General features: G+C 43.3%; 2 protein-coding genes across 2 annotated transcripts in view; one reads left to right on the forward strand and one right to left on the reverse strand.

Annotated features, from left to right (window-relative positions):
• Positions 1 to 336: 336 nt before the first annotated feature.
• On the forward strand, positions 337 to 10848 carry fbxo31 (F-box protein 31). The gene is made up of 9 exons (XM_080002090.1): positions 337 to 806; positions 2911 to 2982; positions 4336 to 4412; positions 6334 to 6501; positions 7830 to 7904; positions 8052 to 8161; positions 8274 to 8427; positions 8801 to 9174; positions 9601 to 10848. Exons 1-9 carry the CDS (start codon positions 410 to 412, stop codon positions 9821 to 9823), a joined length of 1650 nt encoding a protein of 549 aa, XP_079858216.1. The 5' UTR covers positions 337 to 409; the 3' UTR covers positions 9824 to 10848.
• Positions 10849 to 16363: 5515 nt separating this feature from the next.
• The window catches only part of ces2b (carboxylesterase 2b), a 28067-nt gene continuing 20835 nt past the window's right edge, over positions 16364 to 23595 (reverse strand). Inside the window, exons 29-39 of the mRNA XM_080002089.1 lie at positions 23331 to 23469; positions 23027 to 23160; positions 22736 to 22889; positions 22475 to 22579; positions 22253 to 22351; positions 22022 to 22165; positions 20197 to 20274; positions 19969 to 20116; positions 19724 to 19873; positions 19542 to 19614; positions 16364 to 19449 (exon numbers count right to left, since the gene is read on the reverse strand). Of these exons, the coding sequence (XP_079858215.1) occupies positions 19266 to 19449; positions 19542 to 19614; positions 19724 to 19873; positions 19969 to 20116; positions 20197 to 20274; positions 22022 to 22165; positions 22253 to 22351; positions 22475 to 22579; positions 22736 to 22889; positions 23027 to 23160; positions 23331 to 23469 (1408 nt within the window). The 3' untranslated portion in view covers positions 16364 to 19265. The remainder of the gene's footprint in view (positions 19450 to 19541; positions 19615 to 19723; positions 19874 to 19968; positions 20117 to 20196; positions 20275 to 22021; positions 22166 to 22252; positions 22352 to 22474; positions 22580 to 22735; positions 22890 to 23026; positions 23161 to 23330; positions 23470 to 23595) is intronic.

Raw genomic sequence — 23595 nt, forward strand, 5'->3', positions numbered from 1 at the left:
GATAGTCTCGTTGGCAACCCACTGGTTGCTGTTTGTTGAGGTTGACTGTATTTTTTTTTGTTTTGTTTGTTTGTATTCTTATTACTGCGTATTGCCTGTTGTTTTGTTGTGAGCTGCTGTGACCCTTGCACTTTTCTGAACAAGAAGAAAGCAAAAAAAATAAAAATAAAATAAGAATAATAATAATAATCATAATAATACAGATTTTTGTTCCATCTCGACGCGTCGCTCCTTTAAAACGTCCACGCCAGCGAGAAACCACGAGGTGACGTCGGCCAGCGACGTTTCCGCCCCTGGCGCGCATGCGCACGGGCTCCGAGCAGCAGCCGTCGAGGGTGTTCCGCCGCTGCAGCCCCGCAGCGCCTTCTTGTTGCGGTGATGTAACGGGCGCCCGCGTCTCTGACCACGGATGGCTGTGTGCGCCAGGCTCTGCGGGGTGGGCCAGTCGCGGCGGTGCAGGCGGCGACAGCGGCACAACCAAGAGGACCAGGGGAGCGACTCGGACCTGGACATGGACGAGGAGGGGGCGGAGCGGATCGTGGGCCCACAGCGAGCCGACGTCGGCGGCGGCGGCGGCGGCCTTGGGAAAGACGCCCCTGACGGTGCCGCCACCAGACCCGGGTGTCCGGATCGGGCCAACACCGGACCGCCGAACCCGCAGTCCCTCCTGGACCTGCCCCCGGAGCTACTGGTGGAGATCTTCTCCTTACTACCCGGGGCAGCGCTGCCAAGTGTGGCCCTGGTCTGCAAGCAGTTCAGGCAGATACTCAGCACTGAGACCATCTGGAGGAGACGCTGCAAGGAGGGTGAATAATCATATTATTATTGATGATCCGGCTGCTTATTATACATATTTATGGAAGTGCCATTCATGTGTTGATTGATTGCGTGTCTTGGATTTGGAGACATGCAGGTTGACACAGGTTTGTTTATTTTTAGTTTTTAGTTTATTGTATATTGCTCATATTTTCCTTATCTGTCTGTCTGTCCTTAGATAAATACATGGTTGTGTCTGTTTCGCTTTTTTTTTTTTATCAGTGACACATTGCTTGGGTTTACAGGAAATCATTTTCCCCCCTAAAAGCTTTCTCTATTGATTCCGAGCGGCAGCTCTTAAAGTAACTTATTCAAGATTTATATTTCTCGCACGCTGTCATAGAAGTGCAGTACAGTGACAACGAGACCTGGCAAGCTCCGAAGGCAAAAAAAGTTATCCCAACAAAAAGAATCGATATTAATAGAGGACATAAAAAAATAGGGGTAGGAGGGCAGAATCACAATTTATATGTATGTGTGTATATATGCAAATGAAAGTAAAACAATTGTGACCCGGACCAAAGTGGTGTGCATCACACAGGCCAGGCCTGCAGAGTACAGGTACAGTAACACTGTTGAAATGTGTCATCAGCTCCTTTTGAAAGAGTCTTTAAATGTCTTCAATTCAGTTTTCACAAATACTAGACATTAAAAGTCGTACAATGAATGTATGACGTCTTAATTTTAACGGAAATCTTTTGTCAGATTTTTTTTTTTAATTATTATTGGTTTTTTTACTTACCTGTCTAAAGTTCTGTGGGTGGGGGGAAAAAAGTAATTTTGAGATTTTCCTGTCTGATCTCAAGGAAACCTATGACAACCAGGCTTGGCAAGATTTACGATTAAATCCTCTAACACCGATCGACTCCATCGATAGCGATTGATGACGGAAGATTTTTATTTTATTTTTATCCGCCAGGAAAAATCTGAGCATTGAAACGATGTTGGTGCAGTTTACAATTTTTCTTTTTTGTTTCTCCTCCAGAGAAACAGGTGTCCTCCAGGTGTGCGCCGGCTCCCGCGCTTGTCTTTATTTTAGGTCTATTTATTTTAACTTGTTTCCTACATGTATGCAACATTTTTAAACACAACCGAGTTAAGGGACTGTTCCGTTCCAAATAAAACGTGTGTTCCCCACGTCGCTTTGGGATTTAATTAGGTAAAAATTGGATATTGTAAATAATAAATCCTGCACTTCTGTAACGGGGAGACAGCATTTGTCACATTACATTACATAGAATCCTCACATTCATAATATTTCTACCTAATAGCTACCCCTGCTCTGTAGCAAAAAATCTGCCAAATGACTAAATGTAAATGTAAAATGTACAGTACTTACCGTTATATTTTATTGAATAAGAGAACGATTACTGGTCCAAAATAAGTCTTAGAGTTTGTTCGAAATTTGTCTTAAAAGTAATAAAAATTTAACTCTGATGCAGAACCCTTGGTTAGGCGTCGTCGCTCATCTGTTGCATCACATTTGGGTTCACTGACTGGACTGCACACAAGCACTTCAGGGGGATTCACACAGTGTAGAGAGTTAAACAAAAAAGAGATCTAGACATCCCAGCAAAAACAATAAAATCGGAATAAAACGCTTTCACCACATTCCGCTCTTCAAATGTCCGACATTTGAACTTTCCCTCTTTCAAAATAGACAGACTGCTGTTGAACGATTGCCAATCAGATTCAATAGCTGAACACCCTGACCTTGTTTGTTTTATTGTTTTTATTGAACAGGATAAAGTGGAGTATGGATTATATGGACTGCATTTCGCAATTTATTTCATTTTACAGCTACATTCTACTCATTAACTTCGCAATGTTGGAATGTTTCAAGCGTTTCAAAGTATTACAATCGCTTTAAATTGATCTGTGTTGAGTGTTCCACAAGCAGTCCGTCCCCATCCCCACCGCCAAGTTCATGTTTGCAATTTTACGTTCAATTACACAATTGAATTGCAACACATTAACAGTCTATGCAAGAATGTTTGTGATAGTCCTAGTTTACCTTGTTCACGCGGGCCGCCCGATCCTTTGCAGATCTTTGTAAAGTGCGTTTCTGTTTTCGCTGGTATTTTTCACCTCCAGAGTTTGGCATGAAGGAGGACCTGCGTAAGATGGAGCTTGGAGGCGTCTCCAGCCAGGACCTCTACGTTAAACGTGAGTTCAAGTCTTTTATCCTGTATTGATGACTTTTTTTTTGGCCTTCAGCACGATTGATAATGAAAATGGGGTCTTGGGCTGTGAAGCCCACTCTGGTATTCTGGAAAGGTGCTCATGAATCGCGGCAAATAAGGGAGTATTACGGCAAATTGTGTTTTGATGTGGAGATCATGTCTCTGTTCTTGTGTCACGCGGTATAATAAAGATAAATGCGGCAATATGAGAATTGCCCTTCCGCAATAACAACTACCATTCAAAAGTCTTTTTAGATGTAGGTACGTAGTAATGGCCCACTACTGTTTATTACACTACCATGTGCGTGTGTGGCGTGCACGGCTCTAGGTGTGAACCCTCGCGTGACGTCCGGACGCTTCGTGAAGCTCCTTCCCGACCACGAGCACACGGACTATAGGGACGTGTACAGGAACCGTACGTGCTTCTGTCCCCACGGAATGCAATGTCCCCGGCATGCGGGGCTGTGTGTATGACAACCTCGTTTTGTTGACCCGGGCGCCAAGCTATCACTCCGCTGCCTGCAGAGTTTCCTCATCACTTATTACTTTCACCCTAGACAGTTGGACAAAACACTTCAAACAACTTAATAACAAACATGCGCTCTGTGTGTTCTATGTGTGTGTGCGCGCGCGCGCACACACACATTTGGAAACCCTCTCTGGCTGCACAGATCACACCCTCATGCCCAGAATACCCTTCTGATTAGCTTTCAGACGCAGACTTGTAGTAGATGTTAGGGCTGTCACAATTATTTCAGCCGATTGCAACCATTTAGCAAAATCCTTTCGATTCCATAATTGGACGTTTTCGTCCAAATGTCAAGGGAATTGTACACGGCAAATGAACCACAATTTGTATTTCTTCTTCCTGGTGTATGTGTAATATTACACTATCCTGGGCTTATACTATGATAGTGACAAAGAAAATTCATTCATTAATTGGCGTTATTTGACTGACAGTTTATCATCAGCTAAAATGTCAGGACGGTGACAGCCCCAACAGATCATCAGCTCATCCCAAAGCTGTGATGGCACACCAATTAAACCAATTCCGCTTGTTGATGGCGTGTTTTATTTCATGTACTGTATGACTAACAATATTTTCCTGGTTTGAGCTCACATGCATTTGGCGAAACATTCAAGAAACTAATGTGTGTGTGTGTGTGTGTGTGTGTGTGTGTGTGTGTGTGTGTGTGTGTGTGTGTGTGTGTGTGTGTGTGTGTGTGTGTGTGTGTGTGTGTGTGTGTGTGTGTGTGCTTGTGCTTGTGTGTGTGTGCGCTTGTGTGTGTGTGTGCTTGTGTGTGTGTGTGCGTGTGTGTGTGCTTGTGTGTTTCAGTGCTTCACCCCTATAGAAATATCTTGGGTCTCTGGCAGCCTGATATTGGCCCATATGGCGGGCTGCTTAATGTTGTGGTGAGTAGAAAGTCTCACACAGACTATTTTTGGTTTTCTTTGGTTCTTTTGTTTGTACTGTTTATTGATTTTTGCTTGGTGTGAGGCAGTGATCAAAATATGTAAATATATAGATGCGGTATTGTAATTCTATACTCTCTACTATTATTAGCGATCCAGCCCGCAGGGAACTCTTATTGTTTTCTTGGTGTTTTTCGGGATAAAAGCATCTGAAACACGGCAACCGCAGTACACACAGACACACACGGTTGAGATCTCGTTGGAACAAGGACGTTTCAGATGTAAATTAAAAAAAAAAAAAAAACATAAATAATATTGTTATTTATTTTATTTATGTCATTTTTTTATTTACCTGTTTTTATTTTATTTATTCAGTGTTTAACATAAAGCCATGAGAATACACTTAAAACTGTTAATTGAGCATTATTATTATTATTATTATTATTATTATTATTATTATTATTAAATATATACTGTGATAATTATTGACATCGATCAAAATTAATTATTATTATTATTATTATTTTTTTTTTTGCCATATCGTCCAGCTCGAGGAGTAACCGTCCTTTTCTTTTAAAACCTGTAATACGTACCTAACATGACTAAACGGGACCCTGTGTATTGCTGCCTACAGCTATATTTATAATAATAATTATTATTATTATTGTTCCCTTCTTCCGCTTCTTCTTTTTTTATTATTCCCATCTGAATGAGGTGTAGCTTGCAGAGATAGGACTGGAGGGTGTGCGCCATATTGAGGGATCACACTGCTCAGCCTCCCTGGAAAAGCCTATGCCAGGATGCTGGAAAGGAGGATGCGGCCGGTAGTCAAACCTCGGATACAGGAGGAACAATGCGGATGTCGTCCCGGCCGAGGAACACCGGACCAACTATTTACCCTCTCAGGGATCCTTGAGGGTCGTGGGGATTCGCCAGACCAGTCTACATGTGTTTTGCAGACCTGGAAAAAGCCTATGACCGTGTGCCCCGAGAGGTTCTCTGGGAGGTACTACGGGAGTATGGGATAGCGGGGCCGCTGCTATGCGCCATTCAGTCCCTATACAACCGGAGCGAGAGTTGTGTTCATATCCTCCGCATGGGGAGAGAGCAGCTGACCTAAGTGGAGGAGTTTAGGTATCTCAGCGTGTTATTCACGAGTGAGGGTAAGAGGGAGCGTGAGATTGACAGACGGATGGATGCAGCGTCGGCAGTAATGCAGGCACTTTACTCGACCGCCGTCGGGAAGAGAGCTGAGTCGGGAGGCAGAGTCCTCTGGGAGGACCTCAGTAGAAGCTCCTCGGCATCGAGAGGAGCCAGGTGAGGTGGTTCGGGCATCTGGTAAGGATGCCCCCCGGGCACCTCCTTTTGGATATGCACCGGGCACAGCCAACTGGGAGGAGGATAGTATCTCATCATCATCACATCTCCCAGCTGGCATGGGAACGCTTCGGAATTCTCCGAGACGTGCTGGAGGAAGTTGCTCGGGAAAAGGAAGCATGGGCCACCCTGTTAAGCCTGCTGCCTCCGCAACCCAGACCTGGATAAGCAGAATGAAAATGGATGGATGCAGGATTATATCTACACACAATCCCGTATGGGGCTCTCTAGTTACAGTATCATAGTTGTACAAGTACGACTGGCTTTTAACTTCTGTTTATACGTATATGTCCATATATTTTATTATCATTTTGTTTTTCTCTTCTTTAAAATGCACTCCTCTTCAGAACTTGCACTGTTTGTCAACTTTTGCTGCTGTAACACCTAATAATAAATGTCGTCCCATTATATCTCACTCTTATGATAAAACCAATTCTGAGCAACTCGGGCTGAAAAGGAGCTGCTTTCACGGTCCCCAGCCGCTGTGTCTGTAAGAGGCAGAGTTCAGTTTCACCCTGACAGCGAGTGTCTCTGTCATTTCCAGGTGGACGGCCTGTTCATCATCGGCTGGATGTATCTGCCCCCTCATGACCCCCGTGTGGAGGATCCCATGAGACGGCGGCCGCTCTTTCGCATCCACATGTGGGAGAGCAAAAAAGCTGTCGTGGAGTGTATGTACGGACATAAGGGTCCACACAAAGGCGACATACAGGTGAGTCCCCCGCAGTCTCTTTAACACAGAAACTAGAGACGCACCGACTGATCAGCCGGCCCCGGCGACCGGCCGATCGGTGTCAGATCCGATTCTGTGCCAAATTTACAGGCACGCGCCGCATGACTGTTCACGTCATGCGCATGCACAGCGGCACAGACAGTAACATCCCACCACACACACACACACACACACACACACACACACGCTGACATATCGTCAGCGCGGAAGTTCTTGACCGTGAGTGAAGAAGATACAAAGCTCGCAATTGTGTTTTGTCCTTGTCGATTTGGCCAGTCATAAACATGCCACAAAATAATCAGAGTTTACTTATATCTGACTGGTTGGTCCCGGCAACATCAAAGATGGATATGTAGTGGGGAGAGCAGTTACTTTGCTATTTTCACTTCCAGTGTTGACAACTTCGAGACTTTCTCGCTAGATTTAGCGACTTATTCAGACCATCAGGGAACCGCGCACACTGTGTGCAGCTTTCTCCTGTACATCCCTCCCTCCACCTCCTTCAAAGTGCGCTCCCCCCTTCACTTACTTTCCTGCAGAGCGTCTCCCAACTTACTCAAAATAGTGAAAGGGCTGTGCCCAGTCCACTGTCTGGTCCCTATCACCCAATAAACAACCAATTCAATCCCTTTGCTGCGACAAATATAACTCTGCGGTAAATCTTTTGCGTTTCCACATAAAAGTGGTATTCTCGCGGCCCATAGGTTGGGAATCGCTGGTCTAGATCATAGTTCTGAGAAAGCAAGATCATGGGAATCAGCCAAAATTGGAAGCGGAAGGTCAGACTTAAAATAAATAAATAAAATAAGTCTGAATCGGCCAAGAAAGTTGCGTCGGTGCATCGCTAACAAAAATCCTTAATTAAGTCTCTAAGTCAGTCCACGTGTACCAGGAAAATGTAATTGCAAGGATGAAACCTGTGGACCTACAGCAGAGTTTTACTGAGCTCAGGAAGGATCTTTAAAAAGTCTTTAAAATGGGTTAAATTTAGTCTTACAATTATTAGTTCTTAACAGTCATGAAATAGTCTTAATCTGAATATTTGTAGCTGAGTTTATGTATCCGTATATTTGTTTTTGTCAGAATTTGTTACATTCCTCTGCAGCAGAAAACATTTGTGATCTTCTAAAACCCTGAACACCAATACTCCAGACGTACCACAAACAATTTGTCCAAAAGTCAGACTTGGATTTTGCTTCAATTTCTCTTTCAGAGGACCTAAATGGAACTTTCGGACACCTGCAGACACGCTGAGTTTGTGATCTTCTAACTCGCCCCATCGAGCTCTAACGCTGTTTCATTTTCAGACCGTTAAGAAGGACGAGTTTTCCACTAAATGTAACCAGACCGACCATCACCGCATGCCGGGAGGCAGACAGGAGGTGAGGCCGCACATCGGGATTTAGGGACGACTTTGACCCAACGTCAACAACAATTTGTCTCAGAGATGTTGCTGGTACACTTGTTTTCATTGCTCTTAAATTCTACTCCACGTTGTGCAACGCGTGTGTGTGTGTGTGTGTTTACAGGAGTTTAGGACCTGGTTGGAGGAAGAATGGGGACGCACGCTGGAAGACATCTTCCACGAGCACATGCAGGAGCTAATCCTAATGAAATTCATTTACACCAGCCAATATGAGTAAGTCGTCACTCTCAGCAAGACTACATCCCAGTGTTTCCCTTGATGATTTATAAACAATAACTAAAGTATAGTCTCCCGTAACTCTGACGGCCCTGTTTTGTCTCGGCAGTAATTGCCTGACGTACCGGCGGATCTACCTGCCTCCACCGCTGCCCTCTGACCTGCTGCGGTCCGGCCTCTTCAAGGGCACGTACGGCAGCCACGGCCTGGAGATTGTCATGCTGAGTTTCCATGGAGCGGGAGCCAGAGCCACTAAGCTCACAGTACGTGCTGAAGTTTAGTACTTCATTTAAACACAGTTTGTCCAATTCTGCAGCATCATTTCTTTTTTTTTTTTTTCACGAAGCAGCAGTTTACGTGCAGTGAGAGCCTGTGCGGGTTGTGCAGAAGCAGTCCAGAGAATAACGTTTTTAAGCCTTAACTTTATTTTTCCAACCACTGGGCTGACGTCAACCTGAGCGACTGGCATCACGGTCTTTGAAATTGATCGAGTGTTGAGAAAAGGCGACGGCTGACCACCGGGGAAATCGTGGTCGCCAAAGAACTTGGTCCCGAAAAGTACCTTTAGATAATGTTGTGAAATAACAAAACACCTGAATGAATACTCTCCTCTCCCTCCCATCCCCCTCGCCACAGGGAGACCCCAACGTTCCCGCAGGGCAGCTCACCCTGGACGTGGACCTGCGCCGGCCCGTCGTCCTCCCGGACTTGGAGCGCCAGTGCAGCATCGAGGAGCTTTCCCGTCTGGTGCTGGGCGTGCACGAGGAGGTGCAGAGGGAAGCGCAAAGACAGGCCAACGGTGCGTCCACGGGCCCTCGGGAGGGACCAGAGGGGGCCTGCGTCGGCGCTGCCGACACAGGCCGGATAGAGCCGGGCCCCGGGGCCCCCTCTCCGAGCGGCCAGCCCTGCTGCAGCGGCGGCGGCACGGGTCACACTGAAGGCCAGCCCTTCATCCTGCCCATGGGGGTCATGGCTCGCAACGAGGTCTACCCTCGAACCTGCAAGAAGTGGTGAGTCGCACGAGAAAGGAGAACAGCTTTTGTTATCAGTAGAGTATACTACACTTTGTTTCAATAATATACTTGGTGATTAGTAATGGGAATGACAATTCCCAAGATGCTCTGGGATGTTTTGCTCGAAGGGCCCCATCAGTACAAGCTTTTAGTTCGACCCATCCTTCGTTGGCTGTTTAACACTTTGACTTCTGGGTTGTTTAAAAGAATCGAACCATGTCATTTAATTCACTTAAAAGTTTTTGCAACGACTGTATACCGTTGTCACGTAAAAACTGGAAATACATTGTTTTTTGTTCCAAACAAAGTATTTCCCACGACTGACTCACGCCCATTGGCCATAGTGCAGCACTAACCGACGCCAAACTCCAACCCCCCCAACAAAAACATTCCGTGACTCCTGTCCTCTGTGCGGTGCTGTAGCTTCTACGGGACGGGCCTGATCGCCGGCCACGGCTTCACCAGTCCGGAGCGCACGCCGGGGCTGTTCGTGCTGTTCGACGAGGACCGCTTCGGCTTTATCTGGCTGGAGCTGAAGTCCTTCAGCCTCTACAGCCGCCTGACTGACCGCCTGGCGCAGGCGCACGCTCCCAGCATGGAGCGCTTTGAGGCCATGCTGCGCAACATGCAGTCCTGGACGTCCTGATTCAGCGCCGCCACCGCTTAGTTTCTCCTCACACGATGATGCGTAGAAAACATCATATTGAATACATAAATCACCTCCTGACATCCTCAATAAGCTATGGCTACTGACCTTTAGCTTCCAGATGCTATATAATACCCCAGCATGGGATTTCTAGTCTGAAGGAAGCCAACCAGACTAAAGCTAGTTATGTCACACTGACTGGATAGACTCTTACTATTTCCTAACATGCACTTTGAATGGCCTTCTGAGTGGTCACTCTTTATCGCCTCCTTCAATATGACATTTATTGCTGTGGTGCAGCATGCCTATCAGCCACCTTGCGTTCAAATTCTCCGGGGAGAATTTGAACCCTTCTCACATAGAGTATTTTAATTTATTTATTTATGTATTTATTTATTTATTCTCTGCAGAATAAATGATATGTCCTGCCACTTATAACAAACAAAAAATGTATGTGCCTCCTGTTCCAACATGTCTGTACTGCGCGGTATTTGAGGAAGAGGTGCCCTATATATTCTAGTGTATGGTAGTATAATTAATTTAGTGCCCCATATATTCAGTCGCATGCTACATTTGATTTGAATCTAATTGCGGTGCACTCATAATCATTGCAGTATCACGAGATGAGTTTACTTTGGTATGGCACATTGCCTCGCTCACTATTTAGTTGGATGATTTACGGACGTCACAGAATTGAAAAGAGAAACTGCATCTCAGGTGCTTAAACCGATGCCACTCCATTCATAACGAAATGCCAATATTGTTATCATTTATTTGTATTGCAGCATAAGCATTTTTAAATTGGGTTAATTTTCTGTAATGTACTCAAAAATACCGAATAATTTCGAGAGCTAACCATGTGACAGGTTCAGCCGTCTTATCACCATAGCCACATGTATAGGCATCAGTCAGTTTTGGAAGACTGATATCATGACGCTCTTTGGCCTGGAGCTATAAAGATTTGGTTGTCCCTTGTATGTATTGTTTTATTGTGCTCCAAATAAAATCTATTATTTACTATTAATATCATGACCGTACAGTAGTTAATTGGAAGAGCGGTTGCTGCTGAATCGATGCATACGTAACTTGCCTTTAATTAAAGCGTCAAAGCTGTGCCGTTTCTTGCATTATACAGAAATGTTTGTACCACACTTCCACAATCAACACGCTTGTTATCTTTTTTTATTTTTTAATGGTTGACATTAAGTTTGCCTGGCTTCATACCTGCTCAATCCAGTTTTTCAATACCGTCAGGCCAGGTAAACATTATACAGCGCGACTGCTCGCGGGGACTCTCCAAAGTATGAAGTAAAGGCAGGAAAATAAAAATAATTCTGACATGCCGGACCTTTCGTCCGGGGTGTCGCCCGTTCGTTGATTAATGTCACACTACACGGGGTAAAGACGCCCGTTCGTCGTCCCCGAAGTTCATATTCGAGCCCGACACTGGAAATTTGTCGGCCACGACAAAATCGGGTCAAAATCAGGCTGAATTGGTGTCGTCTGACCTCGGCATTACTCCAAGTGCACTTTTCTGGGAAGCGTAACGAATCATTTAAAACTACTGGCCAGCACTTTTGTATAAGACGCTCTAAACGCTTTACTGACATTTACGGAACAATGTTTGTTTAAGGCATGAAGATATTTAATTTGGAGTCACGCTGGATTCATTTCTGTTTGATTGTTAATATCTATAAGCGCTAGCTGCTTGATTTGCCTTTAAACACACATGTTTTGTTGTATTCTCAAGGGTCTGCTTCATGGGGAACTTATAAGTTGGAACAACTGAACTGCTCACATCTAACTTCAGGGAGCTTTGCCGTTTTAGCGCTCTCTTCAGTAATTATAATAATAAAAAAAAAAAGAACAGAAACCTTCTGTCCCGCCTGTGTTTCCTTCAATATATTGTAAAGAACATAAGGCCCGTTTAACTTTTTGTTATGTTGATTTAAAGCGTTTTTTATGTCCATGCAGTATTCCTTCATAAAATAATGTGTACAGATAGACATCATCCAGTCATTCTGATTCTGATTATGATGCATGCGGACACATGCATGCACAAATAAAATGTAAAAATGTCACCTTTAACGCAGATGAAAACAGGAGTTTTTCAAAAGCCCAAAAACCGAAAGATGAAGAATTTTTATTTTATTATTTTTGTATTATTTATTTTTTTATGTACACCGTCTCACCGTACTTGGTGACATCTAGTGGTTAAAATGAGTCATTACAGAGGAATGTAATTACCTGCAAGTGTGCACACGCCACCCTCCCATGCGCACTGCACGCCTCACCGCCCAAACTCCACCCAACCGGCCCTCCGATGCCGCCACCTCAAGGTTCAAGATTCAGGTTTATATGTCACATACATATACACATATACATATATGCACTGAAATGTCTTTGCAACGCACCCAGAGGTGAGGCACAAAAGCTACTACACCGAACATAATAGCTAACCTAATTCCTACCTAGCCAACTAACTGGCACTAACTGATTCCTAAAACGTAATGTAGTTAGTGGACAGAATAATATAAATAAAATAAGACTCAAGAAGGTAATACAAAGTGGGGGTACAAAACAGAAGTAAAGGGAATAGAGTTATGTATATGGGATAGGCAATTTATGTGCAGTAAAGTGCATGTGAATAAAGTGAGTATGGAGATATACAGTACAGTATACCACAGTACGACACATCAATAGAGTAATACTGAACAGAACAGCAATACAGCGCAGTATGCAGTAACCCAGAACAGTGATACAGTATGCAGTACAGTATTCTACACACAGTACAGTAAAGCAGTGGGCCTGTGTGAGTGTCTCAATCTCAACTTTGTCTCAGTCTCTGTTCTCGCTGTGTGACTGCGGAGGCGCTTGCCCGACCGCAGCAGCTGGAACAGTCCGTTGTTGGGGTGGTGAGGATCCTTCACGATCCTGCGGGCTCTGCTACTACACCTCCTGGTGTATAAGTCCTGCAGGGAGGGGAGGGCAGTTCCAGTGGAGCGTTTGGCTGAACGCACCACCCTCTGCAGGGTCCGCCTGTCCTGAGCAGTACAGTTCCCAAACCAGGCAGTGATGTTGCCTGTCAGGATGCTCTCCACTGCTCCACAGTAGAAGGACTTGAGGATCCTCACGGAGACCCGGAATTTCCTCAGCTGCCTGAGGTGGTAAAGACGCTGCCTCGTCTTTCTCACAAGAGTGTCTGTATGTAAAGTCCATGTTAAGGTACTTGAAGCTGCTCACCCTGTCGACAGAAGTCCCATTTATCACCAACGGCGCTTGCGTCCTCAGTTGTAATCACCTCCTAAAGTCCACAATCAGCTCCTTTGATTTGCTGACGTTGAGGAGGAGGCTGTTGTCCTGGCACCAGAGTGACAGGTCAGCCACCTCCTCGCGGTAGGCCTTCTCATCACCGTCGGTGATCAGGCCCACCACGACGGTGTCGTCAGCAAACTTGATGATGGTGTTTGAGCTGGACCTGGCCACACAGTCATGTGTGTACAGGGTGTACAGTAGGGGGCTGAGGACGCAGCCCTGGGGGGATCCTGTGTTCAGGGTGAGGGAGCTGGACATGTGCCTCCCCACCCGAACGACCTGGGGCCGGGCTGAGAAGAAGTCCAGGATCCAGGCACACAGCGGAGTGCTGAGTCCTAGCTCCCGCAGCTTGCCAGCCAGTCTGGAGGGGACTATGGTATTGAAAGCTGAACTAAAGTCGATGAGCAGCAATCTTACATAGGCCCCCTTACGGCCATCAAGGTGCATGGGCGTGGTGTGCAGTACCTGCGTGACCGCATCATCCGTGGATCTGTTCGGCCGGTATGCAAACTGCAGCGGGTCCAAGGTGCGGGGGAGGGAGGCACAGATGTTATCCTTAATCAGCCTCTCGAAGCACTTCCTGACCACCGAGGTGAGACAGGCCGCCCAACCTCAAAAGCAATCAATCAAAACCGGCTGGTTCACTAAGTTCTTCCAAAACCTGGGTTCGCAGTAACTCGTCTTTCCTGCAGGTAGAAGCTGTAAAGTGGGGCTGAGCTAGGAGGCCTGGGGGGCAAGGAGCTGTTGGGACTTGCCCGTCACACTCCTGCCTTGGCATGCTTCACCACTATCCTGCCATCTTAATACCGCTCATACTGGCTCAGAACACGCTACGTGCGTGAGCGCGCGCTCGAGGCTTGTGGCCGGGTGGGGCACCTTGGCTGTTGCGGTATGGCGGGCCTCGCCATTGGGCGGGGCGTTGGTGGGCCGGGGGATGCTGTTGGGAGGGGGAGGCAGCATGGCTGAGTCAAAATGGTACTCAGATTTAACAGAATGGTGATTAAAGAGCTCAGCCATCCACTCCCTGTCTGTAACTGCAATATCATCAACGGGGCGCGGGGGCAAGGGGGTGTTACTCTCCATGTCTTTCACTATCTTCCGAAACTTCCTTGTATTAGACACATGGAGATTAAACTGCTCCTGGAAAAAGCTGACCTTGGCTTGGCTTTACGGATAGCCTGATTGCACTTATTTCGTTTTTTTTTTCTGGATCACAGCCTGTCCCCCCCCTATTTCACTTCACAGTGGCAAAGTCATAAAGGAAAGCCTGTACATTAAAGTTTTTAAGCAACCGTCTATGGGTGATAAAGACGGGCTGTTTAACTGCACCACCATTACAAACACAGGAAATAAAACAGTGGTCACTACAGGAAACACCAGACATATACCTATCATGGTTGTTTGTGAGGATAAGATCAATGAGGGTAGCCTTTTTCTGGATATTTGGGGATAAACCCTATGGGACTGGTGATAATCTGAGCGAGATTAAGAGAGCCCCATGGTTTTTGACCCTGGGCAGGGAGTTTAAGCGTGTCCCAATTTAAATCACCTCATCTGCACAAACTCGGACTTGGTGCAGGGTGCCAAAGGGAGCGAGGAGTGGCTGGGGTGGCAGGCTGGAGCTGAAGGTGAGCGAGCGCCAACACCAGCAACCGTCAGTATGGAGCTCTTTGACAGTTTGATGTTTAAAAGAAGCAAGTCAAACAGTTTGGGGACAGGTTCATGAACAGCAACAGAGCGCTGAAGGTGTTCCTTCATGAAGATAGCCACGCCACCAGATTTAGAAGAGCCATTCCGCCGAAAAACGCTGTGACCCGCGATGTTAATGTGAGTTTAGAACACACTTTTTTTTTTTTTTTAACCGTGTCTCTGTAATAATCATTACATCAGGATGAGGCTTCTACAGGAGCAAAAACAAACTGTTATATACATTGTGTAATATTTGCGAAATGGTTTGTAAACCTTTCAAACCATAACGCTAATCCTTAACTCTAGAAACTACACAAACTACTATTCTGCGCCATTTTGGCTCATGGGTGAAGTTGTGATATTACTATAAACCTAAAAAGGAAAAGAAGGTACAGTAAGGGTGAAAAATGACGTGCATTTGTTACTAGGGCTTTATTTGGTCGGGGAATATACACCTGCATTATCCGAATTTCTGTATGTAATTTGCAAAGCCATAAATTACATGTAAGGCCCCTAGTCCCCAGCCCTCTAAAAGTCAATTTCTAGAGCTGTCCAAAACAGATGATCTTATTTTGGTTGCTCTTTAAATGAATGAGATACCAGGCTTCAAAGGTGACATCTGGTCAGGGTTCAAAGGTCAATATCTCAGTTTCGTGCTCATTGAAATGTATGCACATCACCTACAAGATGAGACTTTTCCAAAAAATGTGTTTGCTTTTGTTCTATGACAAAGTAAAAATAAAAAATTTTTTTTTTTTTTTCACATTTAGAATGTGAATGGTCTTGGAATGCTTCATTTCTTCAATCAAGCGCTCCCTGATCTCCCCCCTGACGCAATCTATCAATTGATTGAGCACTCTTTCCCTCACATATGACGTGCAGTTCGCTCCCCTTTCCAACTTACCAACAGGCTTTTTTCATTGATGGGTCAAACTCTGCCTCTTTTGGAAAGTTGCCATTGTTTGGCTGGTAGAGTGGGTCTGTTGTCTGTCCCCCTTACGTCAATATTTATTTTTGCCAATGATTGAATGACAGCCGCCAACCTGATCAAGACCTCACGCCAGCTCTTTCTCTCGGCCCCTAAGTTCTGCTTTATCAGCTGTTTGCCCTTTTTCAACGCAAAACTCCAATTCCTCCCACGATGACGCGTGCGTAGCATCTTCTGGGGCTCCTCTCGTCTGCTTTGAATAGCTGAGTGCAGTTTTTTCAGTCGTTAACTTCTGATCAGTTTGTCGTTCTTCTGCGAGAGGAGTTTGTTTTCTACCCGAGCATCTGTGCTTTTCCGTCTATGTCACGTCTGCCGACCGGGCCTGCGGATCCGCGCTGGCTGCTGGTGATGTTTGAGATCGAGGCGGGGCAGCCGCCAACCCGGACCGAATTCGGGACGCTCAAAAACGTGTGTCTTTCTTCAAACATAAAAATTCTCCTAGTATGATTATACAGCATTATACAGACAGCACCATACCGTAGTCGTCAGCAGCAAAGCATTCAATGGGAACGTACTGTAAGCAGAGCCACAGAGTTCCATTAATTTTATTTTGTTACATTAATAAACAGTTGTTTGCCCTCATGAATGAACAAACAGTTAAGTTATGTGGGGATGGCTGAGGATGGCTGGCTCAGGGTTGTCTTGAAGAAATGATGGCGCCACCCCGGTCGTGGCAGGTGGTGGTTCACAGTACCTCGTCTCTCCCTCAGCTGTCCAACACTGGCACTGGTAACAGCATTGAGGGTTTACAGAAAAAAACTTTAAATCACAACAAAACACCATGGAAGGCAACAAGTTGACCTCCATGGTGTTTTGTTGTGTTTAACATTTTTTAATGGGGTCAAAGGGGTTTTTATACCCAGGCCAATGTAAACGGTGATTCAATTACGGTTGATTGATTCATTTCTATAGTTTATATCGTCGTGATTTAAAATTGTCTCAGACTTGCCCTAGTCTTGGTATGAAAAATGTGATTTCCAGAAGGAAGACTAGAGCTAATCTAGGTCTAAGTGAAGGCTTCAATTACACCTGGCCAGAGGCAGGTTTATCCTTCAGGTCGACCTTGAAAATGGATTATCTGGACTAAGACTGAGACTGGTCTTGGTATAACTAGTCCTTCATTACCTTAGTCTAGGACTTATTCATCTTAAATTAGGCGCATGTCTTTAATTGAACAATCACTCAGAAAGGTGTTAGGGTTTTAAAATTGTTAAAAAAAAATTGTGGATTAATTTAAAGAGCAACTTGCAGGTTGGCACCCCCAGTGAATTAAGGTGTGGGGAAATGATCTAGCAATTCAATTTAAGAATCATTTTAATAAAATTCTACCTAGAATTACAGCATTATAATTTCATTACAGCAATTACAGACTCCTTTTTGTAATTACCCACGTATTGCCATATCTGTGAAACTAACTTAATGACCTGCCGACTGACCAGCACCCTGCCACTGCGCTCTGGCAGAGAGACGGCGACTTCCCCCTGTTACGTCACGGGCACGGATGCAAAAAAAAGAATTACCTTTTTTATCCGCAAACCTAACTTACCCTTTGCTGTATTTTGGCCCTTTCTGCATGTAAAAAAGGAAAAAAAACAAAACAAAAAAACCCCAAAACATCTAACCAGCTTCTTCATGAGCTCAGGATTGTCAATTAAATAAACAAAACGTCATAGCTGCCCTTTAAGTAAGATTGGTTTAGTCCTGATTTAGATTAAACCCTGTCTGGAAAACCACTCTATGACGTTTAACAGTACAATTCTGACCCGCTGAGTTGGACAATAATGTACAGAATATAAAAATATATGACCTTGTGGTAAAGGAATTGCATGAATCTCTTGTCATCTGGTCTGCTTATAGTCAGTAAAGATGGCTTCATCCAGACACAAAAACTTTGTATCAGGAGATAAATGGTCATCCATTCATCAATTTTTGTCTTCTGCTTTTACCTGCACTTTTTCTGGTTGTTCAATGTAGTATTAGTATCACATGCAAAAACAACATTATTTTATTATCTATACTTTAAAATAAACCATAAAACAATGTTTTGCTTACACCAATTATATTTCTTTACACCAAAAAGATTAAACCAATTAAAGGTGCAGTGTGTAGAATTTTGTGGCATCTAGCAGCCGGGTTGCAGATTGCTGCAACTGAATACCCCTCCCCATGGTAATGCAACATGGCGGCCTCTTTGGAGTAGCGGTGCCCACGAAACTTGCAAAAGCTCTCTAGAGCCAGGATTTGGTTTGTCTGTTCTGGGCTACTGTAGAAGAAACATGGCGTTGCAACATGGCGGCCTCCATGAAGCATACCCGCTCCCTATGTAGATACAAACAGCTCATTCTAAGGGAACGCCAACACAATGATTTTCATTTTGATGAGATTATATATACAAATTAAGACATACTAATGAATATTATATTCAATTTTTGCCAAGTCCGTTCCATGAATTCTACAAACTGCACCTTTAATGACGCTTGGTAGGAGGGCAATGACAAGACAACATGACATGCACACAGAAAAATGTTAGAAACAGTATTTCAAAATCATTATTTTCTGAATATAATGCTAACTTGTGACATTCCTACTCTATTCGTTACAAATCAAGTATCAAGTGAAAGGAAATACACACCAAGTAATTGTAATTTATATTAAAAAAAAAAGTATATCAGAAATATTCAGCAAACTCAGAATCGCGATCGTGGCGCCGCCCCTTGCGGCCGCCTGCGCGAGCACCTTGTGTCGATTACGCACATTTTGGTATTTTTAGTATTTTAAGTATTTTTAGAGCTTATTGTGCGTAATCACCGGGTGTCATGACATTTCACTGCATATATATATATATATATATATATATATATATATATATATATATGTATGTATGTCCGTATGTATATGTATGTGACAAATGATCTCTTGCACTTGAACTTGAAACTCAAAAAGAACAATTTCATAATGATTTTATCTATATACATACCTTTTTAATGCATACTATATGCCTTATTCTTACATTATTTTCTATTAGTGTGCATTCTTGTATTGTTAAAGGCACATTGAATCACACATTAAGTTGTGACGTGTCGAACAAATATCAAATTGGTAGCATATCACATACTATAAATGAGAAAAATGTCCATAACTTTGGTTTCAAAAAGTGTGAAAATTGTGTTGACTGTTTACATTTTAGGCACCCTAATGTATTTTGCTCGGGGTGCTTTTGTGTGTCTTTGTGAGTGCACACAAGTATTTAGGTAATATAGAGGAACACAATATCCCGACATTAGTTATAATGAGGCAAAAGAAAATTCAACAGAACACAGTCATCAATAAGATCAAAAATTATCAACAATTAAGTAAAGCATAATGGAATTAGGCATTGATGCGGCAATTAATTATCTCTTTAAATTAACTTGCCAAGTGGTCATTTCAATTGTCTCAAAAGAAACAACCCTACAGCTCACCGTGCTCCATCATCTTCCTAGCCAAACGGATCTTCTCTGGGAGCGTTTGAGTCATGAATGTGAAAGGATCCTTTTTCATGTGGAGACGAGGCTCCTGTTCCATCCCAATGGACAAGTAGTCACCTTCTGCTCCATACTGTGGCCACTGCACCAGGCCAGCCCCATTAGGTGACCTGCATGTACAATTTTTATTTTTTAAATACAAATGAAAGCTTCACCACTTTTCCTTGTGAAGTATGAACAGTCATTAAAGTCAATTTCTTACCCTGTGCGGGCAAAGTTTGCCCAATAGCTCATCATGATTTTGCTTAGCTGCTGCTCTTCTTCTGGACATGCAACTAAAACAGTATTTTGTTTGATGAAGCTACTTCTGCAGAATTGTGGCAAGGTGCATTTTTCATACAGCATATTCCATGAAGATAAAGTCATAAAAAAGGGTGTACCTACTTGCTAATTTAACACTTGCAGTGGTGAAGCAAAATCCAAACACTATAAATATTTCATCTCCATGGTCAGACTTAACAAAACTTGGCCTTCTCTCCTGCAGTGATTTTGGAGCGTGCTGGTATTCATACAGATATAGAGGAGCGCCTGCATCTATTAGAAGACAAATTACAGTATAGTGTGTCTCAGTGCTGTGTGGGAGAAAAAATGTTGTAATGACAAATTTTGAGGTTTACAGGATGAATTACCTCTGTGGGCATTTGCAGTCTTAATAAGTGGAACATTGAACATCAGGTCTCCAAGTATCGCAGTGAACCCCTCCCTAACCTTTATAGGATCTTTGGAAGTTCCGATATATTCCTCTATCAACAGCTCTGCTTCCAATTGATCTTTGGACTTGAGAAAAAAAAAATCAAATGAAGTTCTTATGCCAGAAAAAACAGAAGTAAATGAGTGAGTTGCAGTGTTTTTCTTACCCCAGGAAAGAACACGGCAAGGGTGCTCCGGACGAATTCTCGCTCCATTCCCTCCGTCCAGTTAGGAGGAGAGAAAAACTAAGAAAGATAAAGATGAGGAGCATTGTTTTATTGGTTTGGTTTATTAAAGGTTGAAGAGTTATTATCGCAAAGACAATATCATACATGTCTTTGTGTATTATAATTAATATTAATATATTATTACATGGCTCTGTGGAATACTTGATACTTGATTCTGATTGGTCAACATCCCTTGTATCCCTCCTCCTACAGTTGCTCTAACTACTGTAACACTCGTTAGTAGTGGCTGGGGGGTCTTCTGTGGCTGCAGGGCGGGGTGCTCGGGGCAGTGTCTATACATCTGCGGGACTCAGCGGCGGCTTCGGGGCCTTTTCCTTTGCTATGATATAATTCTGGCCTCATACACCAGAACTAATTGGGACAAGTCCCGTACACTCACCAGTGGACACATCACGCACGCACACACACACACACACACACACACACACACGCGGCCTCTTCACAGGCACACACACACCACCAGCACCTGCTTTGAACAGACCCCCAAACACCCTCCTGATTATATCCCTCTCCTTTCCTTCCTCATTTACGGCCATAGCTATGACAGGAAGAGGCCACATAACTAATTGGTGTTCAAGTTTTCCTGGACTTAATTAACTCTGTTTACGTCAATGTCTATATATGTCATCATCTGATATTTCTATGTTTATGTTTTTCCAGGTACATGTTGTTGTTTGTTTCTATGTTTATTTGTCTCACCCATGGTGATTCTCCCCCTCTTGGAGAAATAATGATGATTTGTTGTTTATAGACTAAAACATGGTAAGATCGTTCTGAAAGAAGGGGATTGGTGGTGGTTCTGTGTAAAAAAAATATGTGCTCTTGTCATCCTGCAAGTCGTCCACAGGACAGAGTTATTGCAGCAGTTCTTGATGATTAAAGAATTAATAAAGAGTTGCATTGCAGGTTGAGAAGTTGCAGACTAACTGTCCCTGATGCAATAGCACAAATACTCTGTGGTAATTACAGGAGGTAAGTTAGGGTAAGTTTCATTTAGGAGGATTTAAATGTATATTTAATACAACACAGACAATTAATTGTATTATATGATTATAGAACCCAGAATCGCGATTGAGGCACTGCCTTGCAGCCACCTGTGCAAGCACCTCATGTTGATTACACACATTTTAGCATTTTTTCTATTTTTAGAGCTTATAGAGCTCATTGTGCGTAATCACTGGGTGTCATGACATTTCACTGTATATATGTATGACACCATGTATATGACTTGAACTTGTATGCCCAGCATGCTGACAGCACAGGTAAAATAAAATAAATTTATATCACAATCCCTAATGTAACATCCCAACATGTGTCATTTCAGGATTATAGAAATGTCCAATTAAACATTAATAACAGTAAATATGTGTCGTCGTGTGTAGAGGGAACCCTAAGCTTGTTGCAGTGTTAACTAGGCTGCTATGGACTATTGTTCTTAGTAAAAGCTCTTAAACTAGACATCATAGTTGTAAAATAATTGAAAATCAATATTCTGGATCAATATATTCATTTGTTTAGTCAGTTGCGATGTAAAAAATAGGACAATGTACAGCATTTTCTTTGGGGTCCTGATCAACCTGGCGTGGTTGTTTTGCCGACCGGCTGGCTGTACACCATGTTATTACTTTTCCAACTTCAACGATATATATAAGAATAGAGAACTACAATATTTAACCAGGTTTCTATAGGAAAATAGATCATTGCGATACTCTAATATAATAAACAAGTTCATCGTCATACTCACGTTTGGTATTAAGAAGCCCCCTTCATCATTGTTGACCCCTGTCATGAAAGGTGTCTTGAGAAATTTATGGCTTTGGTAAATGTCGTCCACAGGGTTGGTCAGGAAGTATCCATCAATTGTAACAGGAAATCTCAGCATCACGTTCTGGAAGGCAAAAGCAATTGTTTAAAATAAGTTATTCAATCAACATTGTCAGTAAAAAGTCTGTACAGACCTGCTTTGAAAGCTCACCTGTGAAAGAGTCACTATAGAATTTATGTCCATGTGTTTCATACAATTGGCAATCTTCTCTGTGCTTGTGACATCGCATCCAGATGCATTGGCTGCCATCTGTGAGTGAATATTTTATCAATCAAAATACATGAAAAAAAGAACATGTACAGTATTTATATCATGTGTCTCATGTTGTGCACTGACACAAAAATAAACATCTAAATAGATTACAGTATTAACCTGAGCCATAAGCAGAGGTTGATTTGTCAGGAGTTGATCCATTGCTGCAGTGCCGCTCTGAGCGATTGCTCGTTGAAATAGTCCATCAGACAAAGGTGAAAGAAGCTAGAGGGTGAAAGAACAGACTGTCAAGATATAGAACATTACACGGAGTAAACTGACCTCAAGCTGATTTATGGTAAATGTTTATGTTCTCTCAAACATCCGTTATTCAATTTGTATCTGAGTTTGGTAAAAGCTGGTGTGTGGATTGATTCTAACCAGGAGGGACACGCTCACTCCACCAGCAGATTCCCCAAATATAGTGACTAAGCCTGGATCTCCTCCAAAGTTGTGGATGTGCTTCTGGACCCACTGCAGGGCTTCCACCTGGTCAAGCAGGCCTAGGTTTCCTGAAATGTGTGCATCTCCAGTGCTGTGGAGAAGAAACTACTGATAGTTTAGAACAAGCCAGATGTAGGCATGACGTACATGTAACACAAGCGTATCTCAAAACTACAAAATAAGTCACCATGTGTTCATTGTAATTGCATTTTGTGATTCATTTTTTACCTGAGAAACCCTAATAGGCCCAAGCGGTACTGGATCACAACCACAACTACATCCTGGTAAGCAGCCAGTGCAGAACCATCAAACATTGATGCTGAGCCCATTGATAGTCCTCCACCATGTATCCAGACCATGACCTCATGACACATAAAACAATAACAATTACTTCATAAAGAAGGTTTTCAGACCAAACCGTTAAGCAGGCCCAACATTTTAGCAAAATGCTAAAATTACAAATATACTTTTTTAATTACAGAGCAGTAAAAGATCAGGATGAAGAAATCTGCAAAAAAACAAATGCAATTACTGGGAGCTTGGTATCTTGGGTCGCTTCTGCAGGAGTATAAATGTTGAGGTAAAGGCAATCTTCTGAAATTTCAGGGATTTCTACAGGAATGCCCAGCAGCTCTACCAAATCGATGGAAAACTGTCTATGTTGAATACACCTGGTGAAGAAAAAAATAAATAAATAAATCAAAGGACCACCTTGGAGATACAGGGTAAAAAAAACATTTGAAATACTACCAAACAAGTGCAATTAATCTGTATTTTATTGAATATTAAAAAATATC

The sequence above is a fragment of the Zeus faber genome (genome assembly GCF_960531495.2).
Source record: "Zeus faber genome assembly, chromosome: 6".
Lineage (NCBI taxonomy): Eukaryota > Metazoa > Chordata > Actinopteri > Zeiformes > Zeidae > Zeus > Zeus faber.